This window comes from Mobula hypostoma, chromosome X1 (genome assembly GCF_963921235.1).
Source record: "Mobula hypostoma chromosome X1, sMobHyp1.1, whole genome shotgun sequence".
Taxonomy (NCBI): Eukaryota; Metazoa; Chordata; class Chondrichthyes; order Myliobatiformes; family Myliobatidae; genus Mobula; species Mobula hypostoma.
Window position 1 is genome coordinate 19,717,304 of NC_086128.1, and position 20,076 is coordinate 19,737,379.

Below are 20,076 nucleotides of genomic sequence, written 5' to 3' on the forward strand. Positions count from 1 at the left end.
GGGACACTTGTGTTTACCCCGAGAAAGACTACCATGACCATGAAGCCTTGCGCGGGCACCTGTGTGCGCATGCGTGACATGTGCACACATGATGTGTGCATACATGTACCTGCCGATTTTTTTTTTCTACGGATCGGTTTTGGCATAATCTTCCAGATTCTGTTAAGTGAAACTACACTGTACATACATTATTTCTACTTTATATAGGCTGTGTATTTATCATATCATTCCTATATGTTAGTGTTATTTTAGGTTTTTTGAGTTACTTGGTATGATTTGGTAGGTTATTTTTTGAGTCTAGGAATGCTCAAAAAATTTTCCTATATAAATTAATGGTAATTGCTTCTTCGTTTTACGCCATTTCGGCTTACAAACAGTTTCATAGGAATGCTCTACCTTTAGCGGGGGAAATACGGGACAAGGGCGGTCCCATATGGGACAAACCAATTTAGCCCAATATACGGGATGTCCCGGCTAATATGGGACAGTTGGCAACCCTATGTTCAAGTTCAACAGTGGGCGTGACAGCAAATGAGGAAGGGTACAGCTGACTCATATCGTTTCATATCGCCAAATCATATCGTTTCCTCGCGGCCCGGTAGCACATGCTTTGCGGCCTGGTGGTTGGGGACCACTGATCTATGGAAAGGAGTATACAGTCGATGTTTTGGGCCGAGGCCCTCCTTCAGAACTGAGAAGGAAGGGGGAAGATGCCAGAATAAAAAGTTGGGGAGAGGGGAAGGAGGTAGCTGGAAAGTGATAGGTCAAGCCAGGTGAGTGGGAAAGGTCAAGGGCTGGAGAAGAAGGAATCTGATCGGAGAGGAGAGTTGACCATAGAAGAAAGAGAAGGAGGAGGGGACCCAGAGGGAAGTAATAGGAAGGTGAGAAGAAGTGAAAGGTCAGAGTGGGGAATAGATTGGGGGGGGGGGGGTGGGAGCTTTGTTTACCAGAAGGAGAGATCGATATTCATGCAATCAGGTTGGAGGTGACCCAGGTTGCTCTTCCACCCTGAGGGTGGCCGCATCTTGGCATAAGTGGCCATGAACCGACATGTTGGAACGGGAATGGAAATGGGAATTAAAATGTTTGGGCTCCGGGAAGTCCAGCTTATGGCAGATGAGGCAGAAGTGCTTGGCACACTGTATGTAACAACATTGCACTATATACTGTACCCTGGATGCAGATAAATTCAATTAGCTTCACATATGATAAGTCTTACATCTTGTACTAAAGAGTTATTTGACCATACAAATTCATGACTACTCTACAATACTTGCACTTCTCAACATCAATTGGAATTCCCAAAACCTAACAAAGACCACTACTCCATTAACTACAATAATAATTGCAATTACAAATTGTTTGCAAGATATGTATGATGGTAGAGCTGCTGCCTCACAATCCCAGTGATCAACATTCGATCCTGATCTCTGGTACTGTCTGTGTAGTTTGCACGTTCTCCCTGTGAGCGCATACATTTCCTCTGGGTGGCTCCAGTTCCTCCCATGTCCCAAAGAGGTGCAGGTTGGTAGGCTAACTGGCCACTGTAAGTTGTCCCTAGTCTGTGGGTAGATGATAGAGTGTGGGGGGAGTTGATTGCAATATGGATAAAATAAGATTGGATTAGAGTAAATAGGTGGTTGATGATCAGCAGAGATTCAATGGGCTGAAGGGCCTGTTTCTGTGCTGAATAACTATGGCTCTGTATATTCTAAAAGACCCCTGTACGTCAGTGAGACCCAATGTAGATTGGGAGACCGCTTCGCTGAGCATCTATGCTCAATCTGGCAAAACAAGCGGGATCTCCCAGTGGCCACCCATTTTAATTCCACTTCCCATTCCTATTCCAATATGGCGTCGTGATGAGGCCACACTTAGTTTGGTGGAATAACACCCTATGTTCCGTTTGGGTAGCCTCCAACCTGATGGCATGAACATCGATTTCTCTAACTTCCAGTAATGCCTCTCAACCACCCCCTCCCCTCCTTCTCCATTTCCCATCCCTTTTTCCCTCTCTCACCTCATCTTACCAATTTACTTCCCAGCTCTTTACTTCATCCCACCCCCACCAGGTTTTACCTATCACCTTGTGTTTCTCTCTCCCCTCCCCCCCCCCACCACCTTTTAAATCTACTCCTCAGCATTTTTTCTCCAGTCCTGTCGAAGGGTTTCGGCCCAAAATGACGACTGTACTTTTTTCCATAAATGCTGCCTGGGTTGCTGAGTTCCTCCAGCATTTTGTGTGTGCAACTCAACAGTAGCAATTTCCAACTTGTCTTGCTGATTCCCGCCTTCTTGCCTTCAGGTCTACTCTGTTCCAGAATGCAAATCTCACTATGGCTCTTCATGGGCATTAGACCTTTCCTTTCCTCTGCTGACCATTTCAAAGGCAGCAAGTCTTTGTGCTGCCTTTCCCACTCAGGATGATTTCCAGTGAGTGCAATTCAGCCCTCAGACTTCTTGGCCTCTCTAGCCATACTTTGGCACAGTGTGTCGAGCTGGCATCAACTTGGCCAACCCTGAGGTCTTCAGGCTTTACCTAGCAACACACTCCTACTGCAGAGCAGCCATCTCAACCACAGCCCGGTTCAGGCCACAGGGCAACTCCAAGAAGAACAGAAGTCTTGTAATGTGATGGATATTCACTGTCTGGGGCCCAGGGCTTTTTTGTTAAGCTCAGCTTTCTAACACAGCAACTGACTCTTCCAGGGGTCAAAGAGTTATTTTAGAGTAAGCTAAACTCCCAACCAATATTTCTTGTTCAGCTTCTTGCAATATAAATTGTAAGAAATAATCAGTCTGAAGTTAAAAGGACAGCTTTGCAAACAAACCACACTGTCTATAGAGCACAGACTGCTGGCCCACATCACGGGGCTGGCTGCATAAGAGATGCAGTATAAAACAAAGGGGTTATATTGACTGGTCCTACATCAGCAGTCTCCAACCACCAGGCTGCAAAGCATGTGCTGCCGGGCCGTGAGGAAACGATATGAGTCAGCTGCACCTTTCCTCATTCCCTGTCACGCACTGTTGAACTTGAACATAGGGTTGCCAACTGTCCTGTATTTGCCAGGACATCCCGTATATTAGGCTAAGTTGGTTTGTCCCGTATTTCCCCTGCTAAGGTAGAACGTTCCTATGAAACCTTTCATGCCGAAATGGCGTGAAGCGAAGAAGCAATTACCATTAATTTATATGCGAAAAATTTTTGAACGTTCGCTGACCCAAAAAATAACCTACCAAATCATACCCAATAACACATAAAACCGAAAATAAATAACACTAACATATAGTAAAAGCAGGAATGATATGATAAATACACAGCCTATATAAAGTAGAAATAATATATATACAAAATAGTCGGGAAGATGAAGGCAAAACCGATTTGTGGGAAAAAAATCCGCATGAACGCGCATGCGCACATCACATGCGCAAGTCACGCATGCGCACACAGGTGCCCACGCAAGGCTTCATGGTCATGGTAGTCTTTCCTGGGGTAAAGTGTCCCGGGATTTGACTGCTACATTTGTCCCTTATTTGAGAGTGAGAAAGTTGGCAACCCTAACTGTAAAAGACATGTTGAGGTGAGTTTAACCCTACTTGAACACCACCCCCACCCCCCCCACCGGTCGGCTGGTCCGCAAGAATATTGTCAATATTAAACCGGTCCGTGGTGCAAAAAAGGTTGGGGACCCCTGTCCTACATCAAACCAGTCAACACTGGCTAAGATATTTAGTTAAAGGAAGCTTGCAGACCAGATTGATACTATCACTTAGCACATTGGATAGTTGATATATCGTCAGAAGATTTGTGTACTCAGTGAGTCAGCCCTCACAGTGTTAATTTTGGGTGTCTGGGACCTCTATCCCCAGAAGCTTTTAAACTGTGTGTGTGAATTTCCCAGCGAAGATATGTGAAAAAAAATCACACGTGTATAAATTCATCAAGTGGCAAAAAACAGTATAAATGTCAGAGAGCAGTCTAGCTTGTCAGGAATAGTCATGAACCGACAAGAAGAATGACAGAAAGCCGGGGTGACTAGAATCCATTCCTCTGCCTCCAATTTTTGCGATGGACGACTCACTTGTCTCCAACTTGCTGATATGTTCTTTTAGCTTATCAGAACTCTACCTGTGTATTGGAAATCGCTTGTGATTTAGAAATCGTTTTGTAATTTGGAAATCTTTTATAAGATAGAAATCCTTGATGAGTTTTAAATGTGTCTTGAGAATTTTATCTAAATCTAAGTGTGTATCGCTAAAAATAAACGAACTGTGTTTAAACTACATTGCTAGCTGAAACTATTTCCTCCTTGGTTTTGGGGTGGAGGACCCACCACTCAGATAGTGGATATTGGCAGCTAGAATTGTTATGAAGGATAAACAGTGAAGTGGTCTAGCCTTTGAAGAGTAAGAGGCCACAGTAAAACCACCCGTTAGTGAGGGCACCCATAGCTATCTATATGGGAGAGGGCTTAAGGTCTTCGTTTGAGTTCAGAACTTCACAGACAGCAAACCCAATACCATTACAATAACCAATGCAACCATTCTCCAGGGACCCATGCAGTGTCTCCCCTCTCAGCAGCGTCCTGCTCCAGGAGTGCAAGGCATAGCTCCACCCCTCCCCACAGCAGAACTCTCCAAGCTAATGGAAAAAGTGTCAGGGCAACACCCCATGTCGAGCTCCTCAAAGTCGCAGCCATTGTGCCAGCAGCTTTCTGTGGCCGACACTGCTTGCTGCCAAGGATTGTGAGGACTCCCATCATCCAGAAAATAGGCAAGGTCACTGTCTACACTGTACACTAGACTCAAACATTAAAGACCCCTCACACCCTCTCCATGAACTGTTTGTTCTTCTGCCATCAGGCAAACGTTACAGGAGCATCAAAACTAAAACCACAAGGCTACTAAACAGCTCCCTCCCACAGGCAGTCAGACTGCTAAATAGCTGCTCCACCTGACTCTGCTTTGGACACTTTTAACTTGCACTGGACACTTATAACTGATTTTAACTGACATGTGGCTGTTGTGTTTTACTATTTATTGTTATGTTTATTATTTAGTGTTGCGTTTGTTATGTTATGATTGCACTGCCCCTGAGAAACGCTGTCTCATTCTGCCCTGCAGAGCTGATGTACAGTTAGAATGACAATAAAGTTTTTGAATCTTGAATCTTGAAAGGACTTAGCAGGGGTTGCCAGTCACTCCAAGGCACCTCACCTCGGTCTCTATTCTTGGTTGCCTTGCCACTGTGCTCCATTACTTCTCTGCATCTTGTGCTGGCCTCCATGGTTGCTTCTACCGTGGTCTCTCTCTGCCCATGTCTCCCTGAATTGTATAGCAGCACTTGGGCTGAATTACCCTACAGCACAGTAACACTGAATGGTCAATGCTGCGTATTCCAGTGTTTTATAAGCACTCATCCAGGACTGTGGAAAGTTTATGTTTCAATTAATATTCCCAGGATGGGGAATATTTCCATTCCATATGGTGTGATGTACTTCTAGGGCAGCCTTGACTCCACAACATTAGATTACCGTTCTGTCTATCTCTTGTGTTGGCAATCATTGTTTTGACCCAACTCCTGACTTCCTCCTTTTAAAAAAAAACTACTTGCATTTAATTTTTCCTCTAACCTGACAGCCCATGTTACCTCCTGCTCTTTGGCAGGGCTCTCTTCACTCACCAACTGTATGGATGCCAGGCCATTGCTATCTGTACCACAATCATATCTCTCACTTTGACAGAGAGAATCGCCTGTCTCCGGCAAGCTTTCCTCCCCAGGCACACCTTAGCTTTGCTTCCCAGATAATGGAATAGTTGTTACTGATTTCTCATTTGCCTTGGTGCACTGTTAGTGCTGGTGGTCCTGGTGTGGCCACGTTGCGAGCCTGAGTCTTCTTGGCACCTCTGGAGCCCACTGACTACTGGTAGGCTTAGGCAAAACCAATGTACCCCACAGCTTATGTGTCTCCAGAATGCTTTCAAGCACACAGTCCTCAGCTCACATAACTCAATCCAACCAACACACACAAAATGCTGGAGGAACTTAGCAAGCCAGGCAGCACCCATGGAAAAGAGTAATCAGTCGCTGTTTCGGGCCGAGACCTTTCTTCAGGACCCAAAATGTCTACTGTACACTCTTTTCCATAGATGCTGCCTGACCTGTTGAGTTCCTCCAGCACCTTGTGCGTGGTGCTTTGGATTTCCAGCATCTGCAAACTTTCTTGTGTTTGTAACTCGATCCAAACCAATGCCCATGAACGCAGGCATACAGCTCTGGCCCATCATCATAGTAAGTGATGGAGCTCATTTGTTTCCATTGGCAACTCAACAGCCTATCTCCCTGCAAGTTGCAGAGATCCTCTTCTGCCGCTGCCTCGCAGTTTACGTGGCTCCAAGTCAAATGCTTCCGGTACCCTCGGAACATGTTATGCCCCAAACCCAAGGGACTACAAAAATGTGCCTGTCCGTTTGCACCTTCTGTGGCTGTTGGTTGCGCCCTGATAAAAGCTGTTTCATGCCTGGCACTGCCACCCTCATAGTCAACCTGCCTTAGCTCTCAGGTCTAGCAGTTCTTTCCCAGTCGACACACCAAACGTTTCCGCAGGGCCCGGTCTAAGAAAGAAGGCTGCGAGTTGCATTTTATAGTGAATGTTCTTACCCTGATTATATACAGTATTTACCAGAGTGTCCTTATGCCCCTAGTTGGACGCATGCAGTTATTCACCTCTGATCATCAAGCTCCTGAACTGTCGTGCATACCTTCACTCACATCAAATCTGAACTGATTCCACAAACTATGGACTCACTTTCAAGGACTCTACAACTAATGATCTCAGCGTTTATTTATTTATGTATTTATTTGCACAGTTTATCTTCTTTGACACATTGGTTGTTTGTCAGTCTTTGTTTTATGTTTAATTTATTTTCCTGCAAATGCCTGCAAGAAAATGAATCCCAGGGTAGTATGTGGTGACAGATACGTACTTTGATAATAAATTTACATTGACCTGTCAACTTTCTGAAATCTGTTGTGCTAGATTAAAATCAGAATTCTTACAGTATCTCCATGAAAGACCTCATCTAACGTTCATAGTACTATCAAACCCATTAGTATTTAGTACACCTACTACTAATAATAATACTGTAGCTTCACTCTATTCTTTGTCCACTCCTGTGACTCTCAGGAGCATCACCATCCATTCCATGTACAAAACAAATGGCTGCCTCGTCCATTTTTGTCACCAACCCCTGCACTGCCTGCCATCGTTACTGCTCTGTCCAGAGACCCTGAACTCCTTTCTTTCACCTCGGATTTCTGCCCAGCTGCTTCCTCAATATGCCTCGCATACCCATTGTCATTCCAGTGTGCGTGGGTTTGCCATATAGCGAGGCTAGTAAACAGGATATAGCATCTGGCTAAACATCCTTTATTGATGGAGAATAAGCAGTTAACAACAATATATCAACTGTAATACCCCATTGCACGTGTAGTTCTTAAAGGCGTATACACATTCAATATATTCTACAACTTTGTACAAATCTCAGAAGATGATGCTTGATATCTTTCTTGGGGTTGAAGAGGGTATTTGCTGTTACCAGCAAGCACAGTGCATTCAACATTGTACATTGTTGACGGAACCAGCTATTTTCTTCTTGCATTGAACACTGGACCACCACCAGGAACCTTGTGGTATTTTTGTTAATCCTTTTTCACACCAATCAAGTTTCCTGGTCCAATGCTTTTCCTTGCAAGCTGCCTCTCAGTGCTCAGCAGTTTGAATCCAGTGATAGATTGCTTTCTACATTTCCTCTCGCTCAATGTCAGCAAGACCAAGGAGCTGATTATTGAATTCAGGAGGAGGAAACCGGAGGTGCATGAGCCAACCCTCATCAGGGGGATCAGACATTGAGAGGGTCAACAAACTTAAGTTCCTCAGTGTTATCATTTCAGATGATCTGTTTTGGATCCAGCTCGTAAGTGCCATTACAAAGAAAGTATGGCAGTGCCTCTACTTTCTTAGAAGTTTGTGAAGACTTGTCATGTCATCTAAAACTTTGACTAACTTCTGTAGATGTGTGTTGGAGTGTCTATTGACTGGTTGCACCATGTAAACAACAATGCCCTTGAATGGAAAAGTCTACAAAAAGTAGTGGATACAGCCCAGTCCATCAAGGTAAAGCCCTCCCCACCATCGAACACAACTACATGGAGCATCACAGAAAAGCAGCATCCATCATCAGGGACCCCTGGCATCCAGGTCATGCTCTCAAGACCCTCACCACCAGGTTATTACCCCTCAACCATCAGGCTCTTGAACCAGTGGGGATACCGTCACTCAGCATCACTTGCCCCATCACTGAACTGTTCCCACAACCTATGGACTCACTTTTAAAGACTCTATAACTAATTTTCTCGATGTTTATTTATTATTATTTTATTAGATTAGATTATGAGGACACGCAGTCCTCTTTCATTGTCATTTAGTAATGCATGCATTAAGAAATGATACAATATTCCTCCAGTGTGATATCACAGAAACACAGGACAGACCAAGACTGAAAAACTAACAAAAACCACATAATTATTACGTATAGTTACAACAGTGCAACAATACCATAACTTGATGAAGAACAGGCCATGGCACAGTAAAAAAGTTCAAAGTCTCTCAAATGTCCCACATCTCACGCAGACGGGAAAAGGAAGAAAACTCTCCCTGCCATGCCCGACCACAGTTTATACTCCTCGTTTTATACTTGCACATTGTTGTCTTTTGCATATTGGTTGTCTGTCTTGTGGATTCTGTTGTGTTTCTTGTACTTTGTGAATGCCCACAAGAAAATGAATCTTGGGGTTGTATATGATGACATATATGTACTTTGATAAACAATTTACTTTGAACTTTGAACTTTTGTGTCAGAAGCCTCAGTTCAGACCTGATGTGCACCTGGCTTTACAATAGCTGGTTGACACTTTCTGATTTTGTGCATGCTGCTCCAGGCTCTGAGTTACTGAATGAAGTGTTTCAACCATATGTGCTTTGTTACAGTAAGATGGGACATCATAACCTAATGTGTTACATGATGACCACTCTAGATGTCCTCACATTGAATCCAGCTGGTTTTCGAGAAGAAAAAATTAGCTTTTGGATGGGAAGTGCATCAAACATCTCTTTGAATTTCTGAGAGAGAGAGAGACACGGATGATACTACTCAAACCACACTCTGGTCTCATGGGGGCTTTCTTTGCCAACAGGACAGGCATTGATGGAGATGGCTTCTGGGTCCTTTCCTGACCATTTTATTTCCTCCCGCAGTTTCACTGGAAAACGTCCTATTGGATGTAAAGGAGATGGGCCAGAACATGGAACTGGTGAAGAGGGAGAGCAGTATGCATGAGCACAACATGGTGCTGAAGGATTTCCTGTCACAAAATGAAGGGAAGTTGGAAAAACTGCAACGAGATTCCAAAACTGCACAGGCAAGTAGAATGTGCCACTAAGTATCCTTCCCACGTCAAGCTGTATTTCCTGCACTCATGTTCTCAGCCTAGGGCTTTGAGTTCAGGTTCAGTGTAAACCCTAAACACATAAATGTTTAGGATCTACTTTGTTTTAGTTCTTCAGCAGAAGAGTTGCCATTGATATACTGAAAGGGGTTATGGTTTTTTAAAAACATATTAGCTGAGAAGCTTAACCAAGGCACCATCTACGTAGGATTCAGAGAATTCCTTCCCACTATTTCACATGTATCTAGCCAATGTTTATCCCTTGGCCAATTACTTGCACCTTCTTGCATTATGGGTTGTGAGACCTTGATGTACAAAAGATGGTTGCCGTGCCTTGTGAGTCAATTGAATGATAACAATTCCAATGCCTTGTGGTGTGACTATTATGAAAGCCCTTCTTCCCTCCTGACCTCGCCCCACTGACCCACAACATAAAACATGGATGGGCTGTGAATTCAGCCCAAGGCCTCAGGTGCTGCTGAATTGGCCTTGTATGAGGAAAGGCCTTCCCTTTGTGTTCTCCTGGAGAAACCTGGTGTCTCAGGTTGGCTGGCAAGGATTAGTGGGGCAGTTGGAAGTTGAATTAAGTTGGGATGGGGACGGGGGCGGGTGGGGGGGGGGTGTCAGGTGCTGAAAGGATGTCGGTCCAGATGTGAGATTGCTGCATGGTGGAGCTAGGTCAAGAACACAAGCTTGGCGATTGCTACTATTTTTGTGGGAGCGCAGGACTGTGGTGGAGGATCAGCCAAGTGACTGACTTACAGGAGTTGGCCTGGGTCCGGCTCCAACTCCTGGTCTCTTGGCCTGCTCAGTTAGGACCCCTTTGAAAGTAGTGTAGGTCTGCTTGTGTGGCCCACAGCTGAAGATACTAAATTGGTGACAAAAACTGCTTTGAATGCCATATGACCATCCATGCGTTAGTACATCAGGCGCATTGAGGCTATGAAGCAATATCTCGGTATTAAAAGAAATCAGGGGAAAAGTGGGTAAAGAGTTAGAGAGCAGATCAGCCTTTATCTAATTAAATGTGCAACAGTCTTGAAGGCCAGAATGGCCTCCTCATGTCTCTATGTTTCTAATGCTGCATTCTAAATGGCTGATTACCAGTTAGATTGTTCTTGACTGTTAGTCTAACAGCACTTTATTCCATATCCAATATTGCAAAGAAAATGGAACTTTCTTTAATGTCACTCTGATGTTTCCCTTGAGGTTTTGCTCACAGTCACCTCTTGGAAACGAATCTGTAATTTCTGGGGACTCCAGGGCATTCCGGGAGAGCTGACAAGCAATAGGAGGTGCTGCAGATTTCTAAGTTAGTTTGCTGTTATTTTTTTTACAATAGTCACAGCTCAAAGTGAACAATAGTCTGCTGAATCACACTCTGGTACAGGATATGTAAAATAAATTGTAAAGTGGGTGTTCCTCACTGTCCTTTGCTCTGGGTCCAGCAGAGAATCCTTGCATAACTCTTCACTGAAGGGTGGGAAGGGACTAGGATAAAATGGAATGTGTGGGAAAATGTTACAGACTTCAGAGAACTTGCAGCCAAGTTTTTAAATAAACATTATTGGTGAGAAAGTGAGGGAGAGACTGCAAAGAACACTTAAAAACAGCAGTGGAGAGGAGGTCATTAATTCTTGATATTTTGCAATAATGCCTAATTGCTTGACCCCCTAACCTTTAACCTTTACTGGCAAGGGAGTGGAAGATGGCTGCTACGTTTGTTTTGAAGAATAAGGCTAACTACTGTTATAACCCTAACTTCCTTTCTGCCCTGTACAGGAAGCATATAATAAAGTGGTTGAGTATTTTGGAGAAAATCCCAAGACTACACCCCCATCTGTGTTCTTCCCAGTCTTTGTCCGTTTTGTGACATCCTACAAGGTAAAATCTTGGAAGTGAAGTGCTCTCTCTTTGCATCTGTTCACTATTGCCATGTCTTCAAACAGTAGTTAATGTGTGGAGACAGATTTTCAAATGCCATCCAAACGTCAGGCGGCCATTAATTTGTTGCACAGAGGTTAATGAGGCGTTTGCTTTGATGTTATTTATCCACCTGCCTTTTTAAGTTTTATGTGGTAATTCCCTACTTTGAAGACTGAAACAACTTTTATCTAGCAGAATCATTAGCTGCAAATTGAACAAGAAAGGAAAATTGTTTGAGAAGCAAATCGACCCAGACGGTAGGCCCTGTTGTTCAGGCTTCACCTTGGGGTATCATTATTATGAGATTATGTGGCCAATCTGCAAAAAATTCATCAGGCATGCTTTTAAGATGATGTGCCTGACATTATGGTGTGCCTTCACCTCAGACTGTCAGCTTGCATTACACTGAAATAAAAAAATGGATTGTTTTTTCTTCTCCTCTCCCTTCCCTATTGACACCCTTTCTTTTGAGCAGAGGAGTTTAAGGGAAGATTTCATAAGTGGCACTTAAGATTCTGAAGGGTGCTAATGGAGTAAGTGGGTGGAGATTTTCCACTGCCAGAGGACAGTGTAGTAATTAGAGAACACAGCTTCAATGATTTGGCAACAGGCTTGGAGGGAAACATCCTACCAAGTTGTGAGATTTGGCTGACACAATGGTGCAGCAAGTTGAGCCACTGCCTTGCAGCTCGAGGGACATGAGTTCAGTCCTGGGTTGCTTTTCGCAGAGTAGAATGGGCATGATGGGCCGAATGTCCCCCTCCTCTTTGCTGCAGGCTTGTATGCATGAATTCTGAGATGTGGTTATTGAGGAGAGGTCCAATAGTTTGATCACAGGAGGGACAGAGTGAACGCCTTCATGCTCATCATTCCTAGCCACTGACGAGTGATCTGTGGAGATACAGAACAACGGAATGCTAAGGTTGCTTCTCCCAATCTGTTTGCAGGAAGCAGAACAGGAAAATGAACTGAGGAAAAAGCAGGAACAAGCTTTGAGGGAGAAGATGCTTGCACAGGAAGCTAAACTTCAACAGGACCAAAAGGTAAGCAACGCACAAACTTTAATCTCACTTCGAGCCACACAAACCACTTGGACTGACCAGAGATAATCATGGGTTGGGGACAGGGGGCAGGGACAGTGGGGGAGCGGGTGGGGATAGAAGCAATCAGCTTCAGGCACAGGAGGTCACTTGGGCTGATTGCTTCCCAGGACTACTGCTGGAATGGGCATTTGTATGGCTGTTGTGTTTTGAAAGCTCTGGGCTTCACCCATAATGGGTCGGGTAACAAATTTGTTGTCAGAAGTGAGAACAAACCTGTGGTTCCGTCGTGCCTTTCCCTGTCTCTGGATGTCCCAAAGGACTTTTCAGACATTGGTACCTTTTCATTCACAGTTGTAATATGTGAAACTGGACAGCCAATTTGTGCACAGCAAGCTCCCAGCAATGTTGTGAGTCACATACAGTCAGGTGATCACATTTAGTGATGTTGACTGGGGAGTAAAGGATAGAAAGACAACAAAGAAAACTCTTCTGCTTCTCTTCAAAACACCACTCAATCATCCTGAAAGAACACCTCATCCGAAGGAGGGTGCATTATTACGCAGTCAGTTCAGATTGCGCTCTCAAGTCTCTGGAACGGATCTTGAACCCAGAACTTCCTGATTCTAAAGGGAGATCCTAAGTTCTGCGTGTTATTCTGCCGAGCATTGTTGGCATGCTAAGTTGGCGCCGGAATGTGTGGTGACACTGGCGGACTGCCCACAGCACATTGGTTGGTTGTTAACGCAAACGACGGATTTCACGGGATGTCTCAATGTCATGTGATAAATAAAATGAATCTGAATTAGCGTCTGAGTGCTCTGCATTGAGCCACTGATTCCAGGTGCATGATGGGTAAGAAATAGTCACCTAAGAAACGAATCAGCAGCCTGGGGACCTGTCGTACTATTTCAGCCTGCTCCTCGAGTTTGTTGGCATTTTCAGGGGTCTCATTGATTGCCTTATTGGATTCAAGTCACCTACCTTAGATAATTAGGAGGTCAAATCTTCCTCAGCCTTAAATATTATCCATAACAAGTTATGTTAGTTGTGTGTGTGTGTGTGTGTGTGTGTGTGTGATTCCTTGTATAAACCAAATCTTGAACAGTCAAATGTGGCATTCCATGGAACAAAGAACATTGAAGAGTACAGCACAGGAACATGCCATTCGGCCCACAATGTTGTGCCAAACCAGCCAAAAAAGCAGATCAAAAACACCGAAACACTAATCCCTCCTGCCTACACCATGTCCATATCCCTCCATCTTCCTCACATCCACGTACCTATCCAAACATCTCTTAAAAGCCTCTAATGTATTTGCCTCTACCACCATGCCAGGCAGCGCATTCCAGGCATCCCCCACTCCCTGAGTAAAAAAACTTACCCCTCACACCCCCCTTGAACTGACCCCTTCTCACCTTCAGTGCATGCTCTCTGGTATTAGACATTTCAACCCTAGGAAACAGGTGCTCCCCATCCACTCTTTCTATGCCTCTCATAATCTTATAAACCTCTATCAGAGCTCCCCTTGGCCTCTAGTGCTCCAGAGAAAACAGCCCAAGTTTATCCAGCCTCTCATGATAGTGCATGCCCTCTAAACCAGGCAGCATCCTGGTAAACCTCTTCTGCACCCTCTTCACAACCTCAATTTCATTTGGATGTTGGACGCTGTAGAATGGGCCCAGTACCTAGAGCATGTTTTACAGGTTTTATAATGAAAAGGGATGTTGCAGCATTGTCATATATCAACTAACCACTGCTCGCATAATGGAGCAGTGCTATTTCTATAAAGTACACCGTAGACCTCTTTAAAAAAAAAGAATGAAGGGAGAAAGACTTGTTTTCTAATAACTTTCATGACCCAGAGAACAGCTAGTGAAGTGTAGTTATTGTTTTTCTGCTGCTAATTTGCAGGAAAAGCTCCCACAAGCAATAAAGTGATAACAGTATGATTATCTGTTTTTTTTTAAGAGCAAATTAGATCATGAACCCACAACCCATATTTCACATTGAATCCTTACATTCCAAGTTGGACTTAGGGTCTTAACTTCAAAATGTAAGGTCATGTGATAGCAAAGCTGAAGCTATCTAGTGGCCTAAAACCTTGCTTGATTTGTAAATAGAACTGAACATTCTGAGTATTTTGTTTTATTTTTGCACCGTCTATCATTTAGTGATCAGCACTGTAATCTTCTGCCAAGTTCTTTTAAAAATGTGGTAAACCTGGGTAATTCTTTATTTGACTTGGACACAAATTTGTAATCTCTTCAAACCTTTGAAATGATTGCAGGTTTTATATTGCCAGCCTCTCAAATCTCTTCATCGTGCATTTTAGTCCTTCCAATTAGCTTCCGTCTCGGCTCTTGGTATGCTTTGGTGTCGGCTTCTGAGCATTCACTGGCAAGCATACTCAGTCACTGCTCTGCCATAAAGGTGCTTTTGTTTCTTACAGTCTCCATGCTCGAGGAACAAGCGTCAACATCAGGAGCTCATTGCTGAGTTGCGAAGGCGCCAGGTCAAAGATCACCCGTCGGTGTATGAAGGGAAAGATGGAACCATTGAAGACATCATCACAGGTAAAGTGTGAGGATACGCGCAGGGCCAGCCTAGACAGAGCCTGGGTGTTTCAAGGCTGATAATTTGCCAATGTGTGTTGGGCAGCATGTTTGTGTACATTTGATTCAGTTCCAGTGAAATTTTTGGAATGTTTCCCCGCGCTGTTTGTCCAAACCACTGACCTTAATTTTCTTGCTGCAAACTTGACTTGGTTAACTCACTTGAGTGCCAAGATTAACAGCCTTGTTTGAGTTGAATTTCCTTCATTCTGCTTGAACCAATCGCCTCGTTTAACTGCTTGCCTGCATGGCCAAGCGTTTCTTGATATTGTGTGTAAATATTAATGGCTCAATCCCGAGGTGGAAGGGACCCCAGCAGAGGCCTCTCGCAGGCACCTGGAGTAGGGAACCCTTTCGTTGTCAGGAATCAAATCAGCTGATTGTCATTGGATTAAGGGGTTGTGAACGACATCACTCGTCCATTAATCCAGCCTCTGATTTGTTGCCAACTAGTGCTTGTGAGTTGTAAGCTTGACCTGCTCACTGTGTGTGTCTGTACTCCTACTCAAAAGTGAAGGGACATGGGCCAACTCTGCCCCATACAGACTTAGGAGGGGACGGGTCACCTGCAGTTCAGCTTGGCTTTGAATTCTTCCGTCCAAAATTCTCTCTCTGTGTCTCAGACACTGAAACCCCCAATCAGCTATGACGAAGCCCCAGAGCGGGTAGATTAGCGTCTCTTTTTGCTGTCACTACATGAATAACCCGTGTGTGCACAAGGTGACTGCATTCCTGTTTGATTTCTTTCTCATATGCTGCCAGCTACCTGGTGCTGGTGCTTAAGTCTCTGACATCATTTAGAAGTAGGTAATCTATTGGTGATGGGTAGGGGTAGGAGGCGAGAAGGGATGTGTTTTCTTTTGTTGTTTTATTTGGATAGGTGAAACCTCTGTCATCTTCAATCACAAACAAGAGGAAATCTGAGCAACACACACAAAATGCTGGAGGAAGCCAGCAGACCAGGCAGCATCTATGGAAAAGAGTACATAGGTGCTTCTATAGATGCTGCCTGGCCTGCTGAGTTCCTCCAGCATTTTGTGTGTGTACCCCTATCATCTTGTCTGGATGCTGTTCCCAATTGAACGAATACCTGAAGGCTTTAAAAATATCCCAGCTCATTTATACTTGCATGTATGTGCTTTTGATTATGACTGACGCTGGATTCACAACAAAGCACATATCTTAATATAAAGGTTGGTTAACAGCTGCCGGCTATGTTATATCACTGCAATTAAAAAGCACAGCAGAAATCTTTTTTTCAAGCAGAATTTTTTTAGATTCAGAATATTTAGAAAGAGCTTGCATTTAGCGCAGCAATCACTTCTCTTGCTCGGAACTCTGGATGCCACGTTGTTGAGCATAATCAAGTCTGAGGTTCAGGAACACCATCAGAATGAGAGGATCATGAGGGCAGATGGCTAGGACTTCGGACTTAAGCAAGTGAAACCATAGCTTCCATTGGTGGGCCATTGAAAGTCCAGGGGCCAGGATCAAATGAGGGTAGATGTGGAGATTCCAGAGGTTTAGCAGGGGACAAGGCATGGAAGGACTCAGAGGAATGAGGAAAGTATTTCTTTTTCCCTCATAGAGAGGGTGGTAGGGGTCTGAAAGCTGTCAACTGGTACAGATCCAATGAGCCATAAGACATAGGAGCAGTATTAGGCCATTCAGCCCATCAAGTCCACTCCGCCATTTCATCATGGCTGATCCTGGATCCCATTCAACCCCATACACCTGCCCTCTCACTGATTCCCTTGATGCCCCGACCAGTCAGGAATCTGTCAATTTCTGCTTTATGTATATCCACAGACTTGGCCTCCACCGCAGTCTGTGGCAGAGCATTCCACAGATTCACCAGCCTCTGGCTAAAAAAAATTCCTCCTTACTTCTGTTCTAAAAGATCAGCCCTCAATTTTGAGGCTGTGCCCTCTAGTTCTGGATACCCCCGCCAGAGGAAACATCCTCTCCACATCCATCTTATTTAGTCCTTTCAACATTTGGTAGATTTCAATGAGATGCTCAGATGGCTTCTTTGTGCACTACTAATGTTTTATGACTCTGTTCCTGTGACCAATGAAGAACATTTTAAAAATTAAAGTGTAGCTCATCTGGGGACCAGTGTAGGCCTGAAAACTCAGAGTGTGTGAGAATACGGGCAGCATAATTGTGTGGCGGGGGGGGGCGCAGCTGGGAGTGAGTAGGAATTTACAGGTAGCAATGATTTACAATGTATTATTACTTGCAACCCAGTTCTTGCTTAATCCATGGCTCTGGGCACACTTTTTGCTACTCCTTCCTCAATACTTCAACACAGGCATTGCCTCATATAAAGCAACACACACAAAATGCTGGTGGAACGTAGCAGGCCAGGCAGCATCTGTAGGAAGAGGTACAGTCGACGTTTCGGGCCTCGTATAAAATTGGTTTTGAATCCCCTCCTCTCTTGTTCTGCTGTTTTTAACTTAAAAACAAAGACAAGAGAATGGTATTGGGAGTGCGACCAACATAACTTTATGCCTGGTGGGCATAAAGTTAAGGAAATGGCTGCAGTTTTGTTTTCATATGGATAAGTATCTGCCCTCCAATCAGCAGCCAGCCAACACAGCACGACGGAAATTTGTGGAGCTAAAGCCCCATTCCATTTACAGTACTGCAGTGTGTTGGTCTTGGGTAAGATCATTCTTGGGATTATTCCAATCTAGTATCCCAAGCTCTTCACTTTCAGTGAAACTGTTCCAGCCATGTGTATTCCTTCATGATTCAGAACTGATCCAACAAGTGATGGTCTTTCTGACAAAGGTTTCACCTTCCATTGCACGTGTTGCGTTGTTTACATTGTCAGCATTACAAGGCAGTTCCCAATGCTGTGATTTAATGTGGCTTCTTTTTCTTTTCCTTCCCCAATCCTTCTACTGCCTTCTCACCTCGTTTTTTCTCTCTCTTAATTTGTCTCTCCCTTCCTCCCCTCTCTCTTGCACAATCTTCTTCCCACAGTGTTGAAGAGTGTGCCCTTCACAGCCCGAACTGCTAAACGTGGCTCCCGGTTCTTCTGTGAAACAACATTGTGTGAAGAGTCCAATTGTTAATGTTTCTGCCCTCTACAGTCTGCCGTTTTGACAGGTTTATATCATTTTTGTTCTCTCTCTCATTGCATTGCTGTTGTTCTTAAAGCTCATTTCCAGATCCATTTAACAGGTGTCCTTTTAGAATTCCCAAAAAAGAAAGCCTTTGTTGTTCCAGAGGATGGCAAAACTGAGGCTTAAATGTAGCCAGTTCAGGATTCACCCAGCCATTACATTAAACTAACTCGTTCAGCTCCCAATGCAAGCTCTCCTGGATCGATGCTCGGGTTGAGAGGGGAACTACTAGGATGGTTGAGGTGGGGAATGGGTACTGCCTCTCAGTAGCCATTGCCAAGGAGCATTGTGGTTGGCTAACTAGAAACTTCTCCTGTAGTCCATTGCAGTGCCATAACTTATGAAGCAAGTCTTTCAGGGCAGCCAAGGGGCTCGTCTGTCTTTGTGTGTCTGATTTCATATTTCTACATTGCTCTTGTGTTATTCTCCTCACATAATTATTTTCATCAACTTTTACTTCTCCTTATACCAGGAATTGAATATTTTATCTCAAGTGACATCTTACCATCTCCTTTAAATGGAAAAGCTTTACCTATTCTGGTACTATCAAAGTAATTTCATTTTCCCACGGGATTGTCTCCTCTCTTCAGCACACTCAGTTCATGCTATCGTTCCAGCTAAAACTGGCATCCATACAATTCTGTTCCTTTCTTTCCCAGAAATTTATCTCCTCCTTGCTCGTCATCATTCACTCATCTTCATCTTCTTCATTTCTTTAGTGAACGGGAAGAGTGTGATCCATAATTTTCCAAACGCTCCAACGCGGGTAAGGATTCGTTGTGCAACCTGGAGCAGTTGTGAAAGCAATGTGCTCGCCAGCTTACACGTCCCAAGCTCAAAGTCAAATATTAATGTGGCTCAAGCATCAAGAAAGGTTCCTCAGGGAAAGGCAAAGCTAGGAGACAGCTTTGAGATGCTTTTGTTTTGTAGTCTAGCTCAACTTATCTACCTTCGGTAACCATTCGAACACGGGACTGTTTAATCCTTCCCAAACGAGTTGAGAAATTATTGGCAACCAATTGAAATTACGGAACAAATGCCACTTTGGCTCAAACATGGGTGTTCCTAGGCAACTCTGAGACTCGTTTCTTTCACAGACCAGTGTGGTGATCCATAAACAGATTGAAAATAAAATAGGTTAAGGCCCCTTTTCTCTTATTATTATAGACCGTTACAAATTGGATGAAAATAGTTATGTGTCTGCTCATTACCTTGTTCCAATCAACTGGTTATGATGCATCACTAACTCTTCCCTACAAAATAGACACAACACTATTATCCAGCTAGTTTGTTTTCCAAGTTGTTTGCCTCGCTCAGCTGAAGGCAATGATGTTCCCCTAATGCTATACACCCAAGTGTGCTCAGAGACTTTAGGGGTGCCAGGCTATTGAAGTGTGGCAGGCACCAGAGCAGACGTGATTCCCTGACTGATTTTGTTTTTGTTCTACCCATTCTCAACTGCGGCTCAGTGGGTCACACTGTTGTGTCTGAGGGTCGTGGTTTCAAGTTCCGCTCCAGGGACTTGAGCATGTATTTTAATACATTACTGAGGAAGTATTGCACTGCCAAGGGTTTCATGTCACATAAGACATTAAAGAAAGGATCCATTTAACCTCTCAGGTGGACTTAAATGATCCCACTGCAGTATTTGAAGAGAACATTTCTCTAGCATCATGATCAATACTTATCCTATATCCAACATCACTAAGGAGTGCCATATGTTTGTGCACTATTTGGTATTTCCTATATTCATACATCCACCATGGCTTCATTCCAGAAGTACGTTCTTCAAAGAACTTTGTGGCATCTTGAGTTTGTGAAAGGCTTTTGTGTTTCCCCATAGTGGG

At 44.0% G+C, this 20,076-nt stretch overlaps 1 protein-coding gene across 5 annotated transcripts in view; it reads left to right on the plus strand.

The window, feature by feature from the left end:
• LOC134340532 (formin-like protein 3) overlaps positions 1 to 20,076 on the plus strand; it is a 184,364-nt gene that overhangs the window by 154,831 nt on the left and 9,457 nt on the right. For 2 of the 5 annotated variants that reach the window (XM_063037873.1, XM_063037877.1), the window contains 5 exons: positions 9,321 to 9,488; positions 11,298 to 11,395; positions 12,385 to 12,480; positions 14,930 to 15,053; positions 18,087 to 18,212. In XM_063037873.1, the coding sequence (XP_062893943.1) occupies positions 9,321 to 9,488; positions 11,298 to 11,395; positions 12,385 to 12,480; positions 14,930 to 15,053; positions 18,087 to 18,178 (578 nt within the window). In that variant the 3' untranslated portion in view covers positions 18,179 to 18,212. Of the gene's footprint in view, positions 1 to 9,320; positions 9,489 to 11,297; positions 11,396 to 12,384; positions 12,481 to 14,929; positions 15,054 to 18,086; positions 18,213 to 18,948; positions 18,996 to 20,076 lie in introns of all 5 variants that reach the window. The other 3 variants (XR_010016573.1, XM_063037874.1, XM_063037875.1) reach the window with 3 other exon arrangements.